Source organism: Eurytemora carolleeae, unplaced genomic scaffold (genome assembly GCF_000591075.1).
Source record: "Eurytemora carolleeae unplaced genomic scaffold, Eaff_2.0 scaffold918, whole genome shotgun sequence".
In the NCBI taxonomy this organism is placed as follows: Eukaryota; Metazoa; Arthropoda; class Copepoda; order Calanoida; family Temoridae; genus Eurytemora; species Eurytemora carolleeae.
The window spans coordinates 48,126-64,429 of record NW_019397000.1 but is presented as its reverse complement, the minus strand read 5'-3'; the positions used below and the strand labels follow the sequence as shown (position 1 = coordinate 64,429).

At 32.9% G+C, this 16,304-nt stretch overlaps 2 protein-coding genes and 1 long non-coding RNA gene across 4 annotated transcripts in view; 1 reads left to right on the top strand and 2 right to left on the bottom strand.

The window, feature by feature from the left end:
* Positions 1-29: 29 nt before the first annotated feature.
* Positions 30-3,954, top strand: LOC111710930 (zinc finger protein 142). Its single transcript, XM_023485137.1, has 2 exons — positions 30-94; positions 1,863-3,954. Exon 2 carries the CDS (start codon positions 1,897-1,899, stop codon positions 3,841-3,843), a length of 1,947 nt encoding a protein of 648 aa, XP_023340905.1. The 5' UTR covers positions 30-94; positions 1,863-1,896; the 3' UTR covers positions 3,844-3,954.
* A 3,040-nt stretch (positions 3,955-6,994) lies between these two features.
* LOC111710947 (uncharacterized) lies at positions 6,995-13,872 on the bottom strand. 2 transcript variants are annotated; one of them, XM_023485153.1, is made up of 9 exons: positions 13,791-13,872; positions 12,955-12,991; positions 12,790-12,859; positions 12,379-12,444; positions 10,871-10,920; positions 10,252-10,336; positions 9,421-9,837; positions 9,148-9,197; positions 6,995-7,210 (listed from the first exon to the last, which is right to left on the bottom strand). In XM_023485153.1, the coding sequence occupies exons 3-9, from the start codon at positions 12,850-12,852 to the stop codon at positions 7,144-7,146; spliced, it is 798 nt and encodes a 265-aa protein (XP_023340921.1). In that variant the 5' UTR covers positions 12,853-12,859; positions 12,955-12,991; positions 13,791-13,872; the 3' UTR covers positions 6,995-7,143. The 2 variants fall into 2 exon arrangements, with proteins under 2 accessions (XP_023340921.1, XP_023340922.1); XM_023485154.1 differs by having other exon boundaries at positions 10,261-10,336; positions 13,791-13,870.
* A 1,101-nt stretch (positions 13,873-14,973) lies between these two features.
* The window catches only part of LOC111710941 (uncharacterized), a 1,917-nt gene continuing 586 nt past the window's right edge, over positions 14,974-16,304 (bottom strand). The window contains exons 2-3 of the long non-coding RNA XR_002767157.1: positions 16,056-16,088; positions 14,974-15,077 (exon numbers count right to left, since the gene is read on the bottom strand). This is a non-coding gene — a long non-coding RNA (uncharacterized LOC111710941). The remainder of the gene's footprint in view (positions 15,078-16,055; positions 16,089-16,304) is intronic.

Genomic DNA, 16,304 nt, shown 5'->3' with positions numbered 1-16,304 from the left:
AGATAATTAATTAATCATTAATTCATTTCAGAAAAAAAACATGTTCCGCTGATGTGAATTCTTGATAAAAACCACCCTTCTCTGAGATATCAGGGTAATTTTTTTTATCTGTTAATGAAATGCTTTCTTAAAAAATTGTTTAAAATTTTTTTTGGCCCGTTTCCAAATATTCGCCATGCTTTTTTTCATTCTTCCTGGTATCAAATCTAATATCTAATCTTTTTTTCTAAATTCACATAATGTTTTCTATCTCCATCTTTTTTTTCTAAATTAGCATCATGTTTTCTATTCTCCGTTTTCTTTTCTAAATTAGCATCATGTTTTCTATTCTCCGTTTTCTTTTCTAAGTTAGCATCATGTTTTCTATTCTCCGTTTTCTTTTCTAAATTAGCATCATGTTTTCTCTTTTTTCTAAATTTGCACCTTATTGCTATTCTTTATCTCATTTTAAATCTATATCATGTTTTCTAATCTACCTCCTGTTTTCTAATCTCCGTCTCAGTTTTTCATATACATCCTGTTTTCTAATCTACATCCTGCTTTCTGATCTACATCCTGTTTTCTAATATCCATCTCGTTTTCTAGTCTCCCTCCTGTTTGCTAATCTCCATCCTTAATTCTAATCTCCAACCTTTTTTCCTATTTCCGTCTTTTTCTAAATTTGCATCCTGTTTTCTAATTTTCATCCTGTTTTCTTATTTCCATCCTGTTTTCCAATTTACATCCTGTTTTCTTATCTCCGTCTTTTTCTAAATTTGCATCATGTTTTCTGATCTCCATCCTTTTTTTAATCTCAATTCTATTTTCTAATTATTATCTTATTCATTTATGTCAAGCCTGTCTGTTCATAATCTTCATCTCATTTTCTTATCTCCATCCTGTTTTCTAATCTCTATTCTGTTGTCTAATCTACATCTCGTTTTTAAATCTACATCCTGATTTAATCTCCCTCCTGTTTTCTAATCTCCGTCTCGGTTTTAATATACATCCTGTTTTCTAATCTACATCCTGTTTTGTAATATCCATCTTGTTTTCTAATCTCCATCCTGTTTTCTAATCTACATCCTGCTTTCTAATCTACATCCTGTTTTCTAATATCCATCTTGTTTTCTAATCTCCATCCTGTTTTCTAATCTCCGTCCTGTTTTCTAATCTACATCCTGTTTTCTAATCTCCGTCCTGTTTTCTAATTTCCGTCCTGTTTTCTAATTTCCATCCTGTTTTCTAATTTCCATCCTGTTTTCTAATATCCATCCTGTTTTCTAATATCCATCCTGTTTTCTAATATCCATCCTGCTTTCTAATATCCATCCTGTTTTGTAAAATCCATCCTATTTTCTAAAATCCATCCTGTTTTCTAATATCCATCCTGTTTTCTAATATCCATCCTGTTTTCTAAAATCCATCCTGTTTTCTAATATCCATCCTGTTTTCTAAAATCCATCCTGTTTTATGATCTTCAGCTTAATCTTTTTATATTCTTTTTAATTTTTCTTTCTTATTTGTGTCACGGCATTTACTTTATTCCAATTTTTCCTCTTTGAAATTTGTTAAGTTTAGGCCTTTAAAGGGGTAGTATGCTGCTCTCATAAAATGCCAGGGGGGACCGAGCGCTACTGCTTGACTAGGGTATATTGAGGGTAGTTACTATGAACAAGTGATCTGTTCACTTAAGTCATGATGGAAGAAATTTAAAAAGAGAAAATGGCTAAAACCAATAACATCTTGCCTTCCGAGCTTTGTTAAATCTTGATCTTGTTTCAGGTTGATTGAACTCCCTGAAATATCTGGATTAATCTTGATCTTGTTTTAGGTTGATTGAACTCCCTGGAATATCTGGATTAATCTTGATCTTGTTTTAGGTTGATTGAACTCCCTGGAAAATCTGGATTCAAAATGGCGGACTGGGATTATCCTGCCACCTTGCCTGCAGAACAGAATCCTTCTCAACAGTGGAGTTATGTTGGAGCTGGGTTCCCTTGTAATGAATGCAGCTACGCTACAACAACTTCTAAAGAGTTAAAGAGACACAAACAAAGAATGCATTCTGGGATTAGACATCCCTGTGATGTTTGTGAATATTCAACAACAACGTCTAAGGAATTGAGAAGACACAAAGAAAGAAAACACTCCGGAATTCGTCATCACTGTGCAGAGTGTGTATATTCTACAAACACCGCCAGAGAGCTAAAACGGCACACGCAGAGAAAACACATGGGGGCAGAGTTTCCCTGTTACGAATGTGAGTATTCTTCCACTACTTTGTCTTGTTTAAAAAGACACGTTCAGAGTAAACATCTCGGAATACGACATCCCTGCTCGGAGTGTGATTATACTTCCTCCACGCCGAGAGAATTGAAAGTACACGTTGAAAAGGTTCATCTTGGTGTAAGATATCCTTGCACCGAGTGTGATTATGTAGCAACCGTTGCCAAGGATTTGAAAAGACACATTGACTGTAAACATTTGGGTGTGAGGTATCCTTGCGATGAGTGTGATCATATTGCCACGTATTCATCTCAATTAAAGAAACACAAGGATATTAAACACCGTGGAGTTATATTCCCGTGTCCTGACTGTGACTACACTGCAGTGTGTGCCACATATTTAAAGAATCACAGAGAAAGCAAACATGAAGGTGTGAGATATCCCTGTCTTGAATGTGAATATTCGGCCACCAAACCTTCACATTTGAAAAGACACCAGCTCGCTGTTCATCTCGGAATAACATATCCGTGTGATTTGTGTGATTATGTTGCTAAACGTAAGAACGTTTTGAAAGCTCACCAGAGAAGAAAGCATGGAAATCTAGATACTTCGGAATCTGATATTATGAACCAATCTTTTCAAGATGAGGAAGATGAAGAGGTAGAAGATGAAGATGATTCTATGTTTCCTATCAAATGTGAACCAGAAGATGCTCTTCCTGAACCTTCAGTTGATGAAACGGAAGAAACCCAAGAAGATGATGATTACACTGATCTAGTGCTTCCAATAACTGATATGGTTAAATCTGAACCCGAACCTGAAAATGATCTTGAAAATGCCATTTATGAAGGATATAATGAAGATATCAATATTAAAGAAGAGAAAGAGGAAGAGAAGGAGGAAGATCTAAATCCTGCCGATTCACTAGACCCGGGTAACTCAAAAGTAACAAAATTAAAGTACCCCTGTACTGAATGTGACTACTCGGCCTCCAAAGCAAGAGACTTGAAAATACACAAGAAGAGTCGACATCATGCAGTTCGGTTTCCTTGTAGTCAATGTGAGTATTCCACAACCACTTCCAAAGAATTAAAACGACACATTGAGAGAAAGCACTTGGGTATAAAACATCCATGTGATCAGTGTGAGTATTCCACTAACACCAATAGGGAACTGAAAAGACATCAAGTGCGGAAACATTCAGGGGTAACGCATCCTTGTGATGAATGTGACTATACAGCGACAAATAAACCACAGTTGAAAAGACACAAGGATACAAAACACACTGAGGTATTGTACCCCTGTACTGAATGCGATTATACAGCAACACATTTTTCCTACTTAAAAAGACACCGGGAAAGTAAGCATGACGGTGTGAGGTATCCATGTCCAGAATGTGATTACTCCGCAACTAAACCGTCACATTTAAAAAGACACGAAGAAGCGCTTCATCTTGGAGTAACATATCCATGTACTGAATGTGAATACATTGCTAAGCGTGTAAGTGTTCTCAAAGAGCACAGATTAAAGAAACATTCGATTCATGACAATTCAGAGGATGATATTAATGATTCTATAAATGATTTTGCCATGAAAATGGAACCCATGACTATTAAAGAAGAAAATGCGTGGTAAAAATATCCTGATGTAAATGGGACTGTTCCTTGAGATTTAGATGGATCTGGTTTTTAAAATGGAGAAACCGATGGAAACCTTATTTGTTAATAAATGATTATTATTTGTTCATTAGCCTTTTTCATGACGAACATTTTTAATTACAGCTTGGGGGGGGGGGGATAAAAGATGAAAATAATTCAAACATATAATGCGACCGCAAGCACATAGTATTGTTGAATTACATTAATGGCTAAATTCAATGTTATTTATTAAAAATTTTACTTAAATAACTATTTTGTCGGTTGACAATATAACTTTTTTGCACAATCAAACTTTGCATTGCCTTGAATTTTGACTGATAAATTTTCGATCTTATTTTTGCTACTGTTCAACTTTTTTATTTTAGATTTAACTGTTTAACTTTTTAACATTTGAATATTCAAAAATAAATTTTTTATGTTTTTTATTATTGTTTTAGAGGGTCTAGCAGTCAACGTAATTTCAAATGACCTAGCATTTAATAAAAGCTGGTCGTCTACGATAAGTTGCTTAAATTATATTTGCTGTTAAAAAAATAGATTATAATTGCGGTTTTCTTTAAAAATAAATGTCGGATGCAGGATCTTTTATAAAAATTTAGAAAAAAATCTTTCTTAATAATAATAATATTAAGGGCTAAATGATACTAATAAAAACATCTGGATAAATCTTTAAGACGAAACAATTTTAAAATTTGATCTGTTTACTCAGTAACCCCTGTAATGTGTATTTGCGTACTCTGCATTAAAAACTGTTAAAATTATTCGAGACATGTTTTCAAGCTTTACATTAATTATATGTAATAAAAATTATTGATTTTTTAGTAGTTGGATTAAAGGTGTGAGAATATTTAGTAATACGGTCAAATTTTTAAGGCTTGACTGGTTGTTTCTAATTTTACTTAAAGAGACTGATTTATGGGTTTATTTCACTTCACGGCAAACTAACCAGGAGGAGAAGGTCAGATTCAATTGTTATTATTATTACGACTTTGTGACTCCGTTACTCCTCTAGTTCTGATTTTTCGCTTGTAAGTAAGAAAAGCAAATTTATTTGGTTACATAACATGGATTCAAAACATTTTTTTTTTTTCAAAAGCTCTTCAATATGAAGTATTATGATAAAAACTTGCTGCATTTTACTTAAGATTGACGTGTGCGTAATAACTCTGTTTAATTGGAAGACGACTTTTCACTACCGTGCAATTGTGCATTGTATACGAAAGAAGTAAAATGTCATGCAACTGAGCCCGAATCGTCCCATCCGTACTTTTTGTAAACATATGACGTCTCCTACTGTGGCCCTCCGAAGTACGGTGAAACACGACCCCTCTCGGCGAAAACAATTAGAAAGCATTGTAAAATTAGATTATGTGCTGACACCTATACTTTAGGTGACATCTGGCGGACAAACACTGTACAGAGACATTCAAAGTACGGCTTAAATACGCAGCCGTTAATTTGGGACGATGCGGGCTCTGGTTAAAATCAGCTAGCTTTATGACAACAACATCAAATTGACAAATACGCATACGCATACGCATACGCATACGCATCAAGTTGCTTAAATGTCGTCCTTCTATTACACAGTCTTATGTGTCTCGTATTTAAAAAGGAAACATTGATTCAATCAACAAATCATCAGTAAATTATTATTATTTGTGGGTAACCCTGTATATATCTATTATATAAAGAGTTGTAATCTCTCATGAGAACCCCATTGACCGATTTGTCTCAATTATATAAGACATGTTTTTATATGTTATAAAAACTTTTCATTTTTTAGTAGTTGGATTAAGAGTGAGAATATTTAGTAATATGGTCAAATTTTTTGTATAAATTGTCAACGGTTTTTTAATGTAGTTCAACTCACTTACAGGTAAACGCAAATAGGTTGTCAAGTACAATTCGTACAGTAACAGGCAACACAGAATGCGTACACTTTTATTACAGCTGTTTCTACGTCATAAGTGTCAACTCAATTTCTGTGTCTGAAAAAAAACTATGAATAAAAGTGATATTTTTAGACTGTAGTGCTTATCTTTCAGTGAAATTAGTGAAATTTTATGTGTTCTGTTTTTCTGCTTTTACCATTTTCATTCAATTTTCTATTGACTAAATAACAGGGTTGAAACTGATATTGTATTTAACAATCTATTTGGGTTATAGACGTAGTTCAACTTCTCTCTGAGAGAAGGATCTGTATATAGTGTCTTGAAAATCTTGATGGAAGAATATCTAAACAAAATTTCGTAAAATCCGCCAAGGAAAAAGGAAACTGGCTAAGTACTTGTAAGGGACCTTTCATTGGAAGCATTGCATGCCAAAAATGATAGATGCCTTTAAAGGGACTGTAAGCGTAATTTCAAGTGTCCTAACATGCAACTTTGGCAATGTACAATTCACAACCTGTACAATTAAAAGCTTTGTAAATATGAATTAGATATCTACTTGATAATTTTCAAATGTGGGGTTCCTGTGAAAGTGGACGGAGTGGCACAGAAAACTGTCAAATTTTCAGTTGAATCTTGGAGTTGTCACTAACTCCAGTTTTCAGTATTTATTTCCGGTTTATGCAAAATTTTTAAAACCACGCAAATCCGCGCTGTTGACGACCAGATGAATTGGACCTATACCTCTTGAAATAAGTTTTTTTCTCTCAATGAAATGCGTTTATATCGCAATTTAATAAAGGTTTTAAAAACTTTTCCCCGCTTTGTTCTAAAGTTTTTCTTTAATTTTCCGAATTACCATGCGTGGCCTTGCGGCAATATGCTGCAAAAAAAATCTTGTAACATAATAATGTCGAAAACTTATACCTCCTAACAAATCTTTGTATCCTGATATTTAAACAAACAAGATTTAAATCTTAAATTCCTATATTTTGTACTTTTTAAAATAAAATATAAATATGGTAAAAATAAACAGATTTCTTTTGAACAACTTGAACAGAAACTATTTTGTACATTTAATACTTTAAATAACTGAGACAAATAAATATTTAAAAAAATAAATGTTGATTCTTGAACCAAATTTGCTTTTTAGCAAAAAAAATATCCAAAATATCACTTAAATATACAAAAACAAAATTGCTTTTTTTAACAAAAAAAAATATCAAAAATATCACTTGAATATCCAAATACAAATTTGCTTTTTTTCAGCAAAAAAAATATTCTAGTTTGAAAAAATAAAATGAAATAAAATCACTTGAGTTTGGAAGAACAAGAGATCACCAAAAAAATGTTCGTGTTTTACAGGAAACTTGAAATGTCGTCGTTTTCTAAACTTTTTTCACAGAGTTAACTGCAGGGATGGAAATTGTACGCTCACCGCCACATACCGTCTCTCTGAAACAAAAATATTAGAAACATTAAAAAAAAAATATATTTTAGCGTAGAAAAAACTTTGAATTTTAAGTTGCCCTTGAAGCAAAGATGGCACTGCCTGATTTACACCGATACCCTTGAAACCTTTTTCTGATAATTTATGAATTAGATATTCATGTTTTTGTTTATTTAAGTTGTCTATTTTTATTTGCAGTTTCTCTGCGAAAGTGACAATTGCGCATTTTTTGGTTAGAAGAATCAACGGAGTAACTCACTTTTCGATTCAGAAAAACGATGGTTTCTTCCACATTTTTGACCCGATTAAGGTTTCAAGGGTACCGTTGTAAATCGGACCTTTGAATCTTTGAATGTAGGGTCACTTGAAATTACGATTACAATCCCTTTATAAAAAGTTTAATTGATCTCATTAAAGGGATTGTAATAGTTTGTGAAATTTCAAGTGACATCCCTGATTCACAACTGTACTCTTGACATTGTTGACTGATCATTGAGGATAGAGAACTCATTGGACATTTCTCTTAAATACAGAGTAAAAAGCCGTCAAATTGAAGTGTATGGCTAAGTTAGGATTTCGCCTTTCTTTTTCACAATTGAAAAAAAAACGAAAATGTTGTTATTTTTATACGGTGTCGGACTGGAGTGCGGACTGATGATGTTACTACGGAAGAGATAGACGACATTTAATCAATCTTATATGTATTTGCTTTTGTTAAGCAAACAGTTCTAACAGTAGCTTAAAAATCCATTTATAAGTAAAATGGGTCTTTTTACAATGTAATTTGCTGTGTTTCATGTTTATTGGACTACAGGTTGCGACTCTAAAGACAACAGCTACAACTCTTTAAATATATACCGCAAAAAAATCGCTATTGCTCCAATACATACACCTACAACATTCAAAGAAAAAAATAATAGTTAGATATATCGCACAGTCTGTGCTATAAAATAATAGCTGCTGCCTTTATGATAAATGTTGTTTCCATCAACGAGCACGTTTTGCGATATATCAACGGAAGCAACCAGGGGACGTCGCAGAGAGTGTGCGATACAACTAACTGTAATTTTTCCGTTAAATGCGATATTGCGTTTTTTTCCCAGTGTAATGATTTGAGCTGTAGAGATGGGCATTATTGTTGTGAACGAACCAATTTTTTTTAAAACAAATCAAATTTTTCGTAAATGATGATGGGTCGTTTAGAAAAATTAACGAATGATGAATGAACAAGTTGGGTCGTTTAACGAAATCTTTAAAACAATCGTTTTTGAAAAACGAACAAAAAATACAAAAATTAACCATTTAAAATCGTTAACGACTGTTTCCATTTTATGGATTAGTCAGAATGTAAATATACGATTTCTAAATGGTTAGTTAAAAAAAAATTTTGAAAAAACGATCGTGTTTTTACTGAACAAACGACAAATGAACGAATTAGAAAAAAAACGAACGCGCCCATCTCTAATTTGAAGAAAACAAGACTAAATAAACTCTATTCGGTCGTCTCTGAATTTCATTATTTGTGACTAACCCTGTTTTTAAAATCATATCATTAAGGGCGTAATTTCAAGTGAACCTTAATGGAAAAATGACAATGTCCGATTTACAACAGTACCTTCGACACCTTTTATTTGATTAAGGGGAAGATAGTGTTGTCTCTCGAAGTTCAAAAGTGTTTAATTCCGATAATTACCATATGTTTTCCTGCAGTAGAAATGTGCAAGTAACTTTTTTAGAGAAACCCTAATCGAAAAAGATTTGTTTTGAAAATTATAAACATTGATATCTACTTCACACTTGATTAGGCAAAGCTTTTAAGGGTACCGTTGTTAATCGGGCATTGCCATCTTTGCACGGAGGATCGCTTAAAATTACGCTTACAGTCCCTTTAAGTCTTCCTATTTCACAGTTTTATGAGTTCCACTGTATATCTGTAATTTACCGTCTGCCCTGGAAGTAGGTTGATGAGAATAGAATCCAACAACAATCTCCCTAAACATTACAATCTCATTAACAACAAGAACAACAACAACAAGAACAACAACAACAACAAGAACACAACAACAACAACAACAACAACAAAAACAATAACAACATCAGCAACAACAACAACAACAAAAAGCAACAACAACAAAATTGTTTTGATGAGTCGAAATGTCCTCAAACTTTGAAAGGGAACAAATAGGAATGATAGAAATTGTTCCAAAAATTTAACCTGAATCTTAGCTTGGACTTGAACCTTCTCATTTTCAGTTCCATCAGTTCCTTCAGAAGCTTTATCATCAACCTCAACCATGTATATTGAACGCTTGCGAATTGCTGCCTTGGCTGACTTGGACTTTCTTAAACTCTTTCGGAGCGACTTTCTGAATGCGTTCTTAAGATTAACCTTTCCCGTGGAAAGTGGCAGACTGTTATCAATCCATGAGAACGGAGTATCTTGTCTTTGCTTCGTGGAGAACCCCGGTTTAGGTGTATCGTTGAAATCTCCAGGATTGGCTGAATGAAGAGCACTATTAAAGGATGAGTCTGGGGAGGATCTAGATGGTTCAGTGAAGGGATTAGGAGGGGATTGGAGAGAAGATTCAAACTGGATTAGCGGGGTTGACTTTTCCAAGCTGATCAACTGCGCCTGGATGGAAATAACAGGTTTAACTTTTGTTGTGAAGGGTTCAATTAATAAATTAATAAAGTTTTTTTTTCTTCAAAATTGTTAGAATTTTGAATCATTCAGAGAAAAATCAAGTATTTAGTTTTTAGAGAGAACCAGAAAACTGAGGAATAGTAAGACGACATTAAAGCAATAATTTTGTGTAATTAATCTTGTTACAAAGCTAATAGTCTTACTTAGATCACTCATTCAGTTAAATGGGTCTGTTTACACTGCACAACTCATGCCTCATGTTCATTGGACTATTTAAAGTCATAACTTGAGTTTAAAGTCGTTTACCTATTCCACAATTTTCTAGTTCTCATTGTACAGACACGTAACAAAATACTGTTGTTTTACCTTATTTACCTTATTTACCTTATTTACCTTATTTACCTTATTTACCTGATTCATTTTAAGGAATATTTGACATTTTTTGTTCTTTTGCAGTTCTCTTCTCCTCTTGAAGGCCTGGCTAGATCTGCGGAAAAAGTAAATTATAAAATATTTAGAAGTTTGCCGAATTTGATCATAATTTAGTAATACAATAGCTGGCGTTTATACCAATACAATGAAGACGACTTTTTGTTTTAGTTTTGATTTATAACAAGCTTTTTTCAAGTAAACAAAGGGAAGCTTCTCTTTGATTCCATGTTTATGTGTATCCTATCTATGCTGTTTGAAAGCTTACTAGAGATCAAAAATTGTAATCGAAAGTCGTCTTCATTGAATTGATATATACGACAACGACTGTAGACGACTGTCGACTGTAGACGACTGTAGACAACTGTAGACAACTGTAGACGACTGAAGACGACTGAAGACGACTGTAGACGACTGTAGACGACTGTAGACGACTGAAGACGACTGTAGACGACTGTAGACGACTGAAGACGACTGTAGACGACTGTAGACGACTGTAGACGATTGTAGACGACTGTTTGCTATTGTCCGTTTCCTTTTTTTTCAGAGGCTTTTATCAAAATTTAGAAACTCAACTTATTTAATACTCTACCTTATGCATTCAGGAGTATTGTTGTCAACCTGTTGAACGATGTCTTCAAACTGCAACAACAAATATTCAATTTAAACATTGATGTCTGATTCGGTATTTTAATCTAATACCAATTTTTATACAGGGTTACCCAGCAAAGGATGAGACTGTAAAGACGACCTGAATTTATTAAAATATGGCGATTACAGGGTTATTAAGAATTCTGCATCTATTGTAAACTCTGTTTGACTGTCTGTCTGTTTGTTTGTCCGATCATAACTCAGGAACCTGGACTGATTTGCCTCACATTTTGGTTGGGGAACTCGCGAGACCAACGAGAATGTTCTTAGCATGGTTTTTAAATTCTAAATTGAGTGGGTCGACTTTAATAGCGCGAAAATTTAGCTTCCCGGTAAACTTGATCGAGTGCGGGTAAACGGCGGGAGTAACTTTTAGTAACCTGGGCAGCCCTGTTCCCAAGCTAGCTGAATATAAAGAAATTCAAACAAATTATGGATTCTGTTAAGTTCTCTGTAAAGTTTCATCCTTTGTGGGTAACCCTGTATATTTTTTTTTTATAAAAATGAATCATTTAAGTAAGAATTTTATGTTTTGAAGTCCACTTCAAATTATATGAAATATTTAATCCTTTTTTGCCTAAAGGGACTGTGAGCGTAAGTTTTAGTGACTCTCTTTGCAAAGATGACGATGCCCGATTACTTACGTTACCCTTAAAAGCTTTTTCTGATCCAATTTGAATTAGATATCAATATTTAAAATTTAGAAAACTAATTACGTTTTTAACTGTGGTTTCTCTATATAAATTAAATTGCGCATTTCTACTGCATGAAAGCAAGCTGGAATTTTCCCAATTAAACAGTTTTATGACCTTTAAAAACAGCAACAATTTCCACATTAGTAATCGGGTAAAGATTTCAAGGGTTCCGTTGTGAATCAGGTATTGCAATCTTTGCATCTTGAAATTACAATTCCAGTCCCCATTTAAACAATTTTCATCTGAAGGAAACTAAATAAAAAAAGAAGAAACTAAAGGACCGCAGAAAATATGAACAAAATCCTGCAATTTTATCAAATCAATTATAAAATCTTTATTAATAACTTTTTGAGAAACATAGCAATCAACAAAGTGACGACAACTTTTCACCAACTAGCAAGACCAGCCGACTTTACAGAGCTTTGGCTGTTCACCTATGCTTTGTACTTTTTGACGTGGATTACCAAGAGAGTTATAAGTAATAGAGTGTGTACTTAAGTACATGCAGATTTTAAAATTATTTTTCACGCTAGAGGCGCTAGTATCTCCTTGTATCCCTGTAAAAGAGAGCAAGCAGAATCCTGTTTTCTTTCAGCTTTCTACGGACTCAGTCACCTCTACGGTGGAATATTAATTAAAATGCACAAACGGGGGCAAGCGGTGGGGTGGTGGGGGAGATATAAACTACTTATCTCTATTGGATTACCAAACTTCAAAGAAGTAATTGGACAAATCCTAATTAATTCAATTTCACCTTAAACCCTTGTGTAACACCGTCATCGTCCATAGCAGAGAGAAGAGATACTTGGGTCAGAAACCCCTAGTTTTTAATCAATCAACCAATCAAATTTAATCTTTTTATCAATTAATCAATTATCCAACTTATTATTCAATTAATCAATCAATCACCAAACCAAGTGTTAAATAAATTATTCTGTTGATCAGTTAATCAGTATATCAATCAATCAATCAATCATTCAATCAACTATTCAAGGAATCAATCAATTAATGAATGAGTCAGTCAATCAATCTATTCATAAAACTTTTGATCAATTAGTCATTTTCAATCAATCAGTCCGTCTAATCAACTAGCTAATGAATTGACCAGTCTGTCAATCAAGTAAACAATATCAATCATAAAATCACCTAGGGCGCAGAATCCTACCTGTTCTGCTGAAATTGCTTTGTATAAATCCAGATCTTCTTGAGAATAAACATCCAAGGACATAAAGTGTCTGTACTTCAATTATTCAAATTATCAACAAGTAAATTATCAAATTATCAACTAATAATAATTAAAAACACAAATTATTAATTCATTAATAAGTTCCTAGTTTGTAGTAAAGACCAGGCTCTGTAGAACAAGCCTAAAAATAAAAGAATAACTTGAGCTATAGCATTTGGTTCGTAATATTACGGAGCCATTGAAAGAATTTATAAAATATCGTCATGACTTAAAGTTCAGTAATTGTAAAAATAAATAGATTGCCAAGAAATAGGCGGGAACAGTTTAAAGAGCTCAATTAAATTATAAAATTATAAAACGAAATAATCTGCAGTATTCCATTATAAGTACTCAGTAGATTTAGAAGACGACATTTTATAACTTCGTTTGATGAATTCTCCGAAGTTTTGGGTCAAACTGTATTAAACCGTCTTTTGACTTTCATGTTCCTGCATTCAGGGTTCTGGAAGGCAACAATTGGCTTATTTCTGTGCTTAATCATTTAGCAAACCATCAAAATACTCAATTAAATGCAAAAACCAAAAGTAAAGCGTAAGTTCTCATATTTTTAGAGTTTTGAGTCGTCTTTAACAGTCTCATCCTTTTTGGGTAACCCTGTATGTAAAATAACTATGCGAAGTTTTCGGAAAAAAATTCGCGCATTTTCATCTCAAAAGACGATAAAATTGTGTACAACTACTTTTCAGGGAAATAACAAATTTTGCCTACAATTTTGACTACAAAACATCCAGAGCGCAGCGATAAAATAAAATTCTCTTAACTTCCCTGTCAGGTAGTTGTAAATAATTATTCCTAACGTTCTCTTCACAATTTTGATCAATTTGTTTGTTATTTTTAAATGTTTTGTCTCTAACTGTACAAGGGCATATAAATTTACGAAAAGAATTTTTCATATTCAACATTTTAAAAAAACAGATTACCTTCATTTTTGGTAGAGTCAACATCCAACTAAAATATTTTAAAATATTTTTTCTATTAACTGCTTTTTATTGTTTTTTCCTCCTTGGTTTTTGCTGCTTTTTATTGCTTTTTTTGCCTTTTACTGCTTTTTATTACTTTTTTCTGCTTTATACTACTTTTTATTATTTTTTACTGCCTTTTATTGCTTTTTCTTGTTTTTACTGCACTTAATGTTATTTTCAAGGGGTTTCTGAGTTATGATCGAAAAACACAAACAAACAGAGAATATATTACTGCTTTGCATATAAAGATACAAGTATAGAAAGTTAAGAACATTCCCGTGGTTCGAACAAGTTCCCCAAAATCGTTCAAGGGGTTCCTGAGTTATGATCGAACATATACAGATAATATATTATACTACTTTGTTTATCATGGGAAAGTTTTCATATGTATAAAAAAGTCAACCCACTCAACTTATGATTTTTTAATCAAAGTTAAGAACATTCCCGTGGTTTGACCAAGTTCCCTAATTAAAATCGTTCAAGGGTTTTCTGAATTGTAGGCCTATAGGATCGGATATATACAAACAAACACCCAAAGAAAACAAACAGGGATTACTACTTTATTTGTATTGCGTAAACAATCCCTTTAACAATAAAATTTCGTTAATTTTTACATTAAACATTCAGAGGCGTATTCAGGGGTGGGGCTATGGGGGTTCAGCCCCCTGGACCAGTGAAATCTATAGATTTAATGGGGGTACGGAGCCCCCCCCTGTAAAGAAAAAATTGTTAAGCCCCCCCCCCTTGGACAAATTCCTGAATATGCCCCTGAAAACATTTCCTTGGATCTGCCAAGTTCCCTGGATCAAAAATTGAGGCAAATCGGTTCACCAGTTACGATCGGACATACAAACCAACAGAGATTACTACTTTATATATATATATATTCTAGCTAGGGGAACCCAAGGCAGTCAGAAATTACGGTTTTAGCTATTTTTTCTTAGAATCTCAAACCCAAACTAAAAAACATTTCCGAGGTTTTCTCAAGTTCCATAATCAAAATTTGAGGCAAATCGGTCCAGGGGTTCCTGAGTTATGATCTGACAGACAAACAACCAGACATACAGACAAACAAACAGAGATTACAACTTTATATATGTGTTCATAAACAATCGCAGTAATTTTAAACTTTCGTTAATTTTTCTATTCTAAATTCCCATTAAAAAAGCAAATATTACCTGAAATATTCAGATTAACTTTTCTTGACATTAGTCCTTGTCTATCTCTATACAGACGACCACTTAGCTATTAACACAACAGAGGAATTATTTAAAGGGATAGTTAACTTAATTTCAAGTATAATTCTATATTTAAAGGGATAGTTAACTTAATTTCAAGTATAATTCTATATTTAAAGGGATCATAAACTTAATTTCAAGTATAATTCTATATTTAAAGGGATCGTTAACTTAATTTCAAGTAATTCTATTTTTAAAGGGATCGTTAACTTAATTTCAAGTATAATTCTATATTTAAAGGGATCGTTAACTTAATTTCAAGTATAATTACATATTTAAAGAGTTAAATGCCCGATCAAAAACGATAGCCATGTTAAAGCTATAGTCTGACCAAAAATGATGTAAATAACCATTTTTTTCAACCTGGCAACAATCAGTTTCAGATAAGAAAACTTTTTGAATTTGACTAGCGGATGTATGCATTTTAGAGACAGGAAAGGAAATTGGCAAAATACATCTTGTTTGAAACACTCCGTTTCAGGCTTAAATGTTACCCTAAACCCTCCCCCTGTATACGTGATAATACGCCTGATTCTGCAATATGGAATTTTTGCAACAATTCCGATATATTTAGCATCATGATGACTTTTTTGGAATTGTATTGGATGGAATTTATTTTACTTCTGAATTCAAATAGATTATCAAGTACAATAGGTGGCAACAGAGAAATGAACCAATTATACACAACGTCACAAGTGTCAAATATAACAAGGAAACCGAAATGTTCTCAAATTAGTTGACATGTTTTCAAAGATTAAATAAAAAAGCGTAAAAACAGAAAATAAAGAACACATAAAGTTGCAGTTATTTTATTGTAAAATAAGCACTTAATTCCAAGATTATCACTACTTTTGATAATTTTGTCGGATACAAAAACTGAGTTAACACTTGTGACGTAAGAATTCAGCTGTACTGAGAGTGTACAAATTCTACAATGCCATCTATTGTACTAGAATCTATTTGCCTGAATTTAGTTGTTTTTTACCTTAATTTCATCTCCAGTAGAAATAAGTTGAAACTAAAGAAGAAAAGAATTAAAAAAAATAAAAATACTTAAATCAATTTTGTTACTGTAAATTTCTCAATGAAGACAAAAATTTTCTAAAAATTATAATCCATGGCGTCTTCAAAGTGCTGTGGAACTAAATATTAAGTCAGGATTTTGAAATATTTTTTTTGTAACGGATTCATAAAACTGTGAAAAGGAAGACTCCACTGTATATTTTTTTTTTAT

What these genes read in the sequence shown, in the direction of transcription:
- LOC111710930 (XM_023485137.1), top strand. Translation starts at nt 1,897, where the DNA reads ATGGCGGACTGGGATTATCCTGCCACCTTGCCTGCAGAACAGAATCCT.
- LOC111710947 (XM_023485153.1), bottom strand. Translation starts at nt 12,852, where the DNA reads ATGTCCTTGGATGTTTATTCTCAAGAAGATCTGGATTTATACAAAGCA. An exon ending in AAGCAATTTCAGCAGAACAG is followed by an intron (nt 12,445 to 12,789) that starts GTAGGATTCTGC and finishes ATTAAAAACTAG; the next exon opens with GGGTTTCTGACCCAAGTATC. An exon ending in ACCTACTTCCAGGGCAGACG is followed by an intron (nt 7,211 to 9,147) that starts GTAAATTACAGA and finishes TTTTTGTTTCAG; the next exon opens with AGAGACGGTATGTGGCGGTG.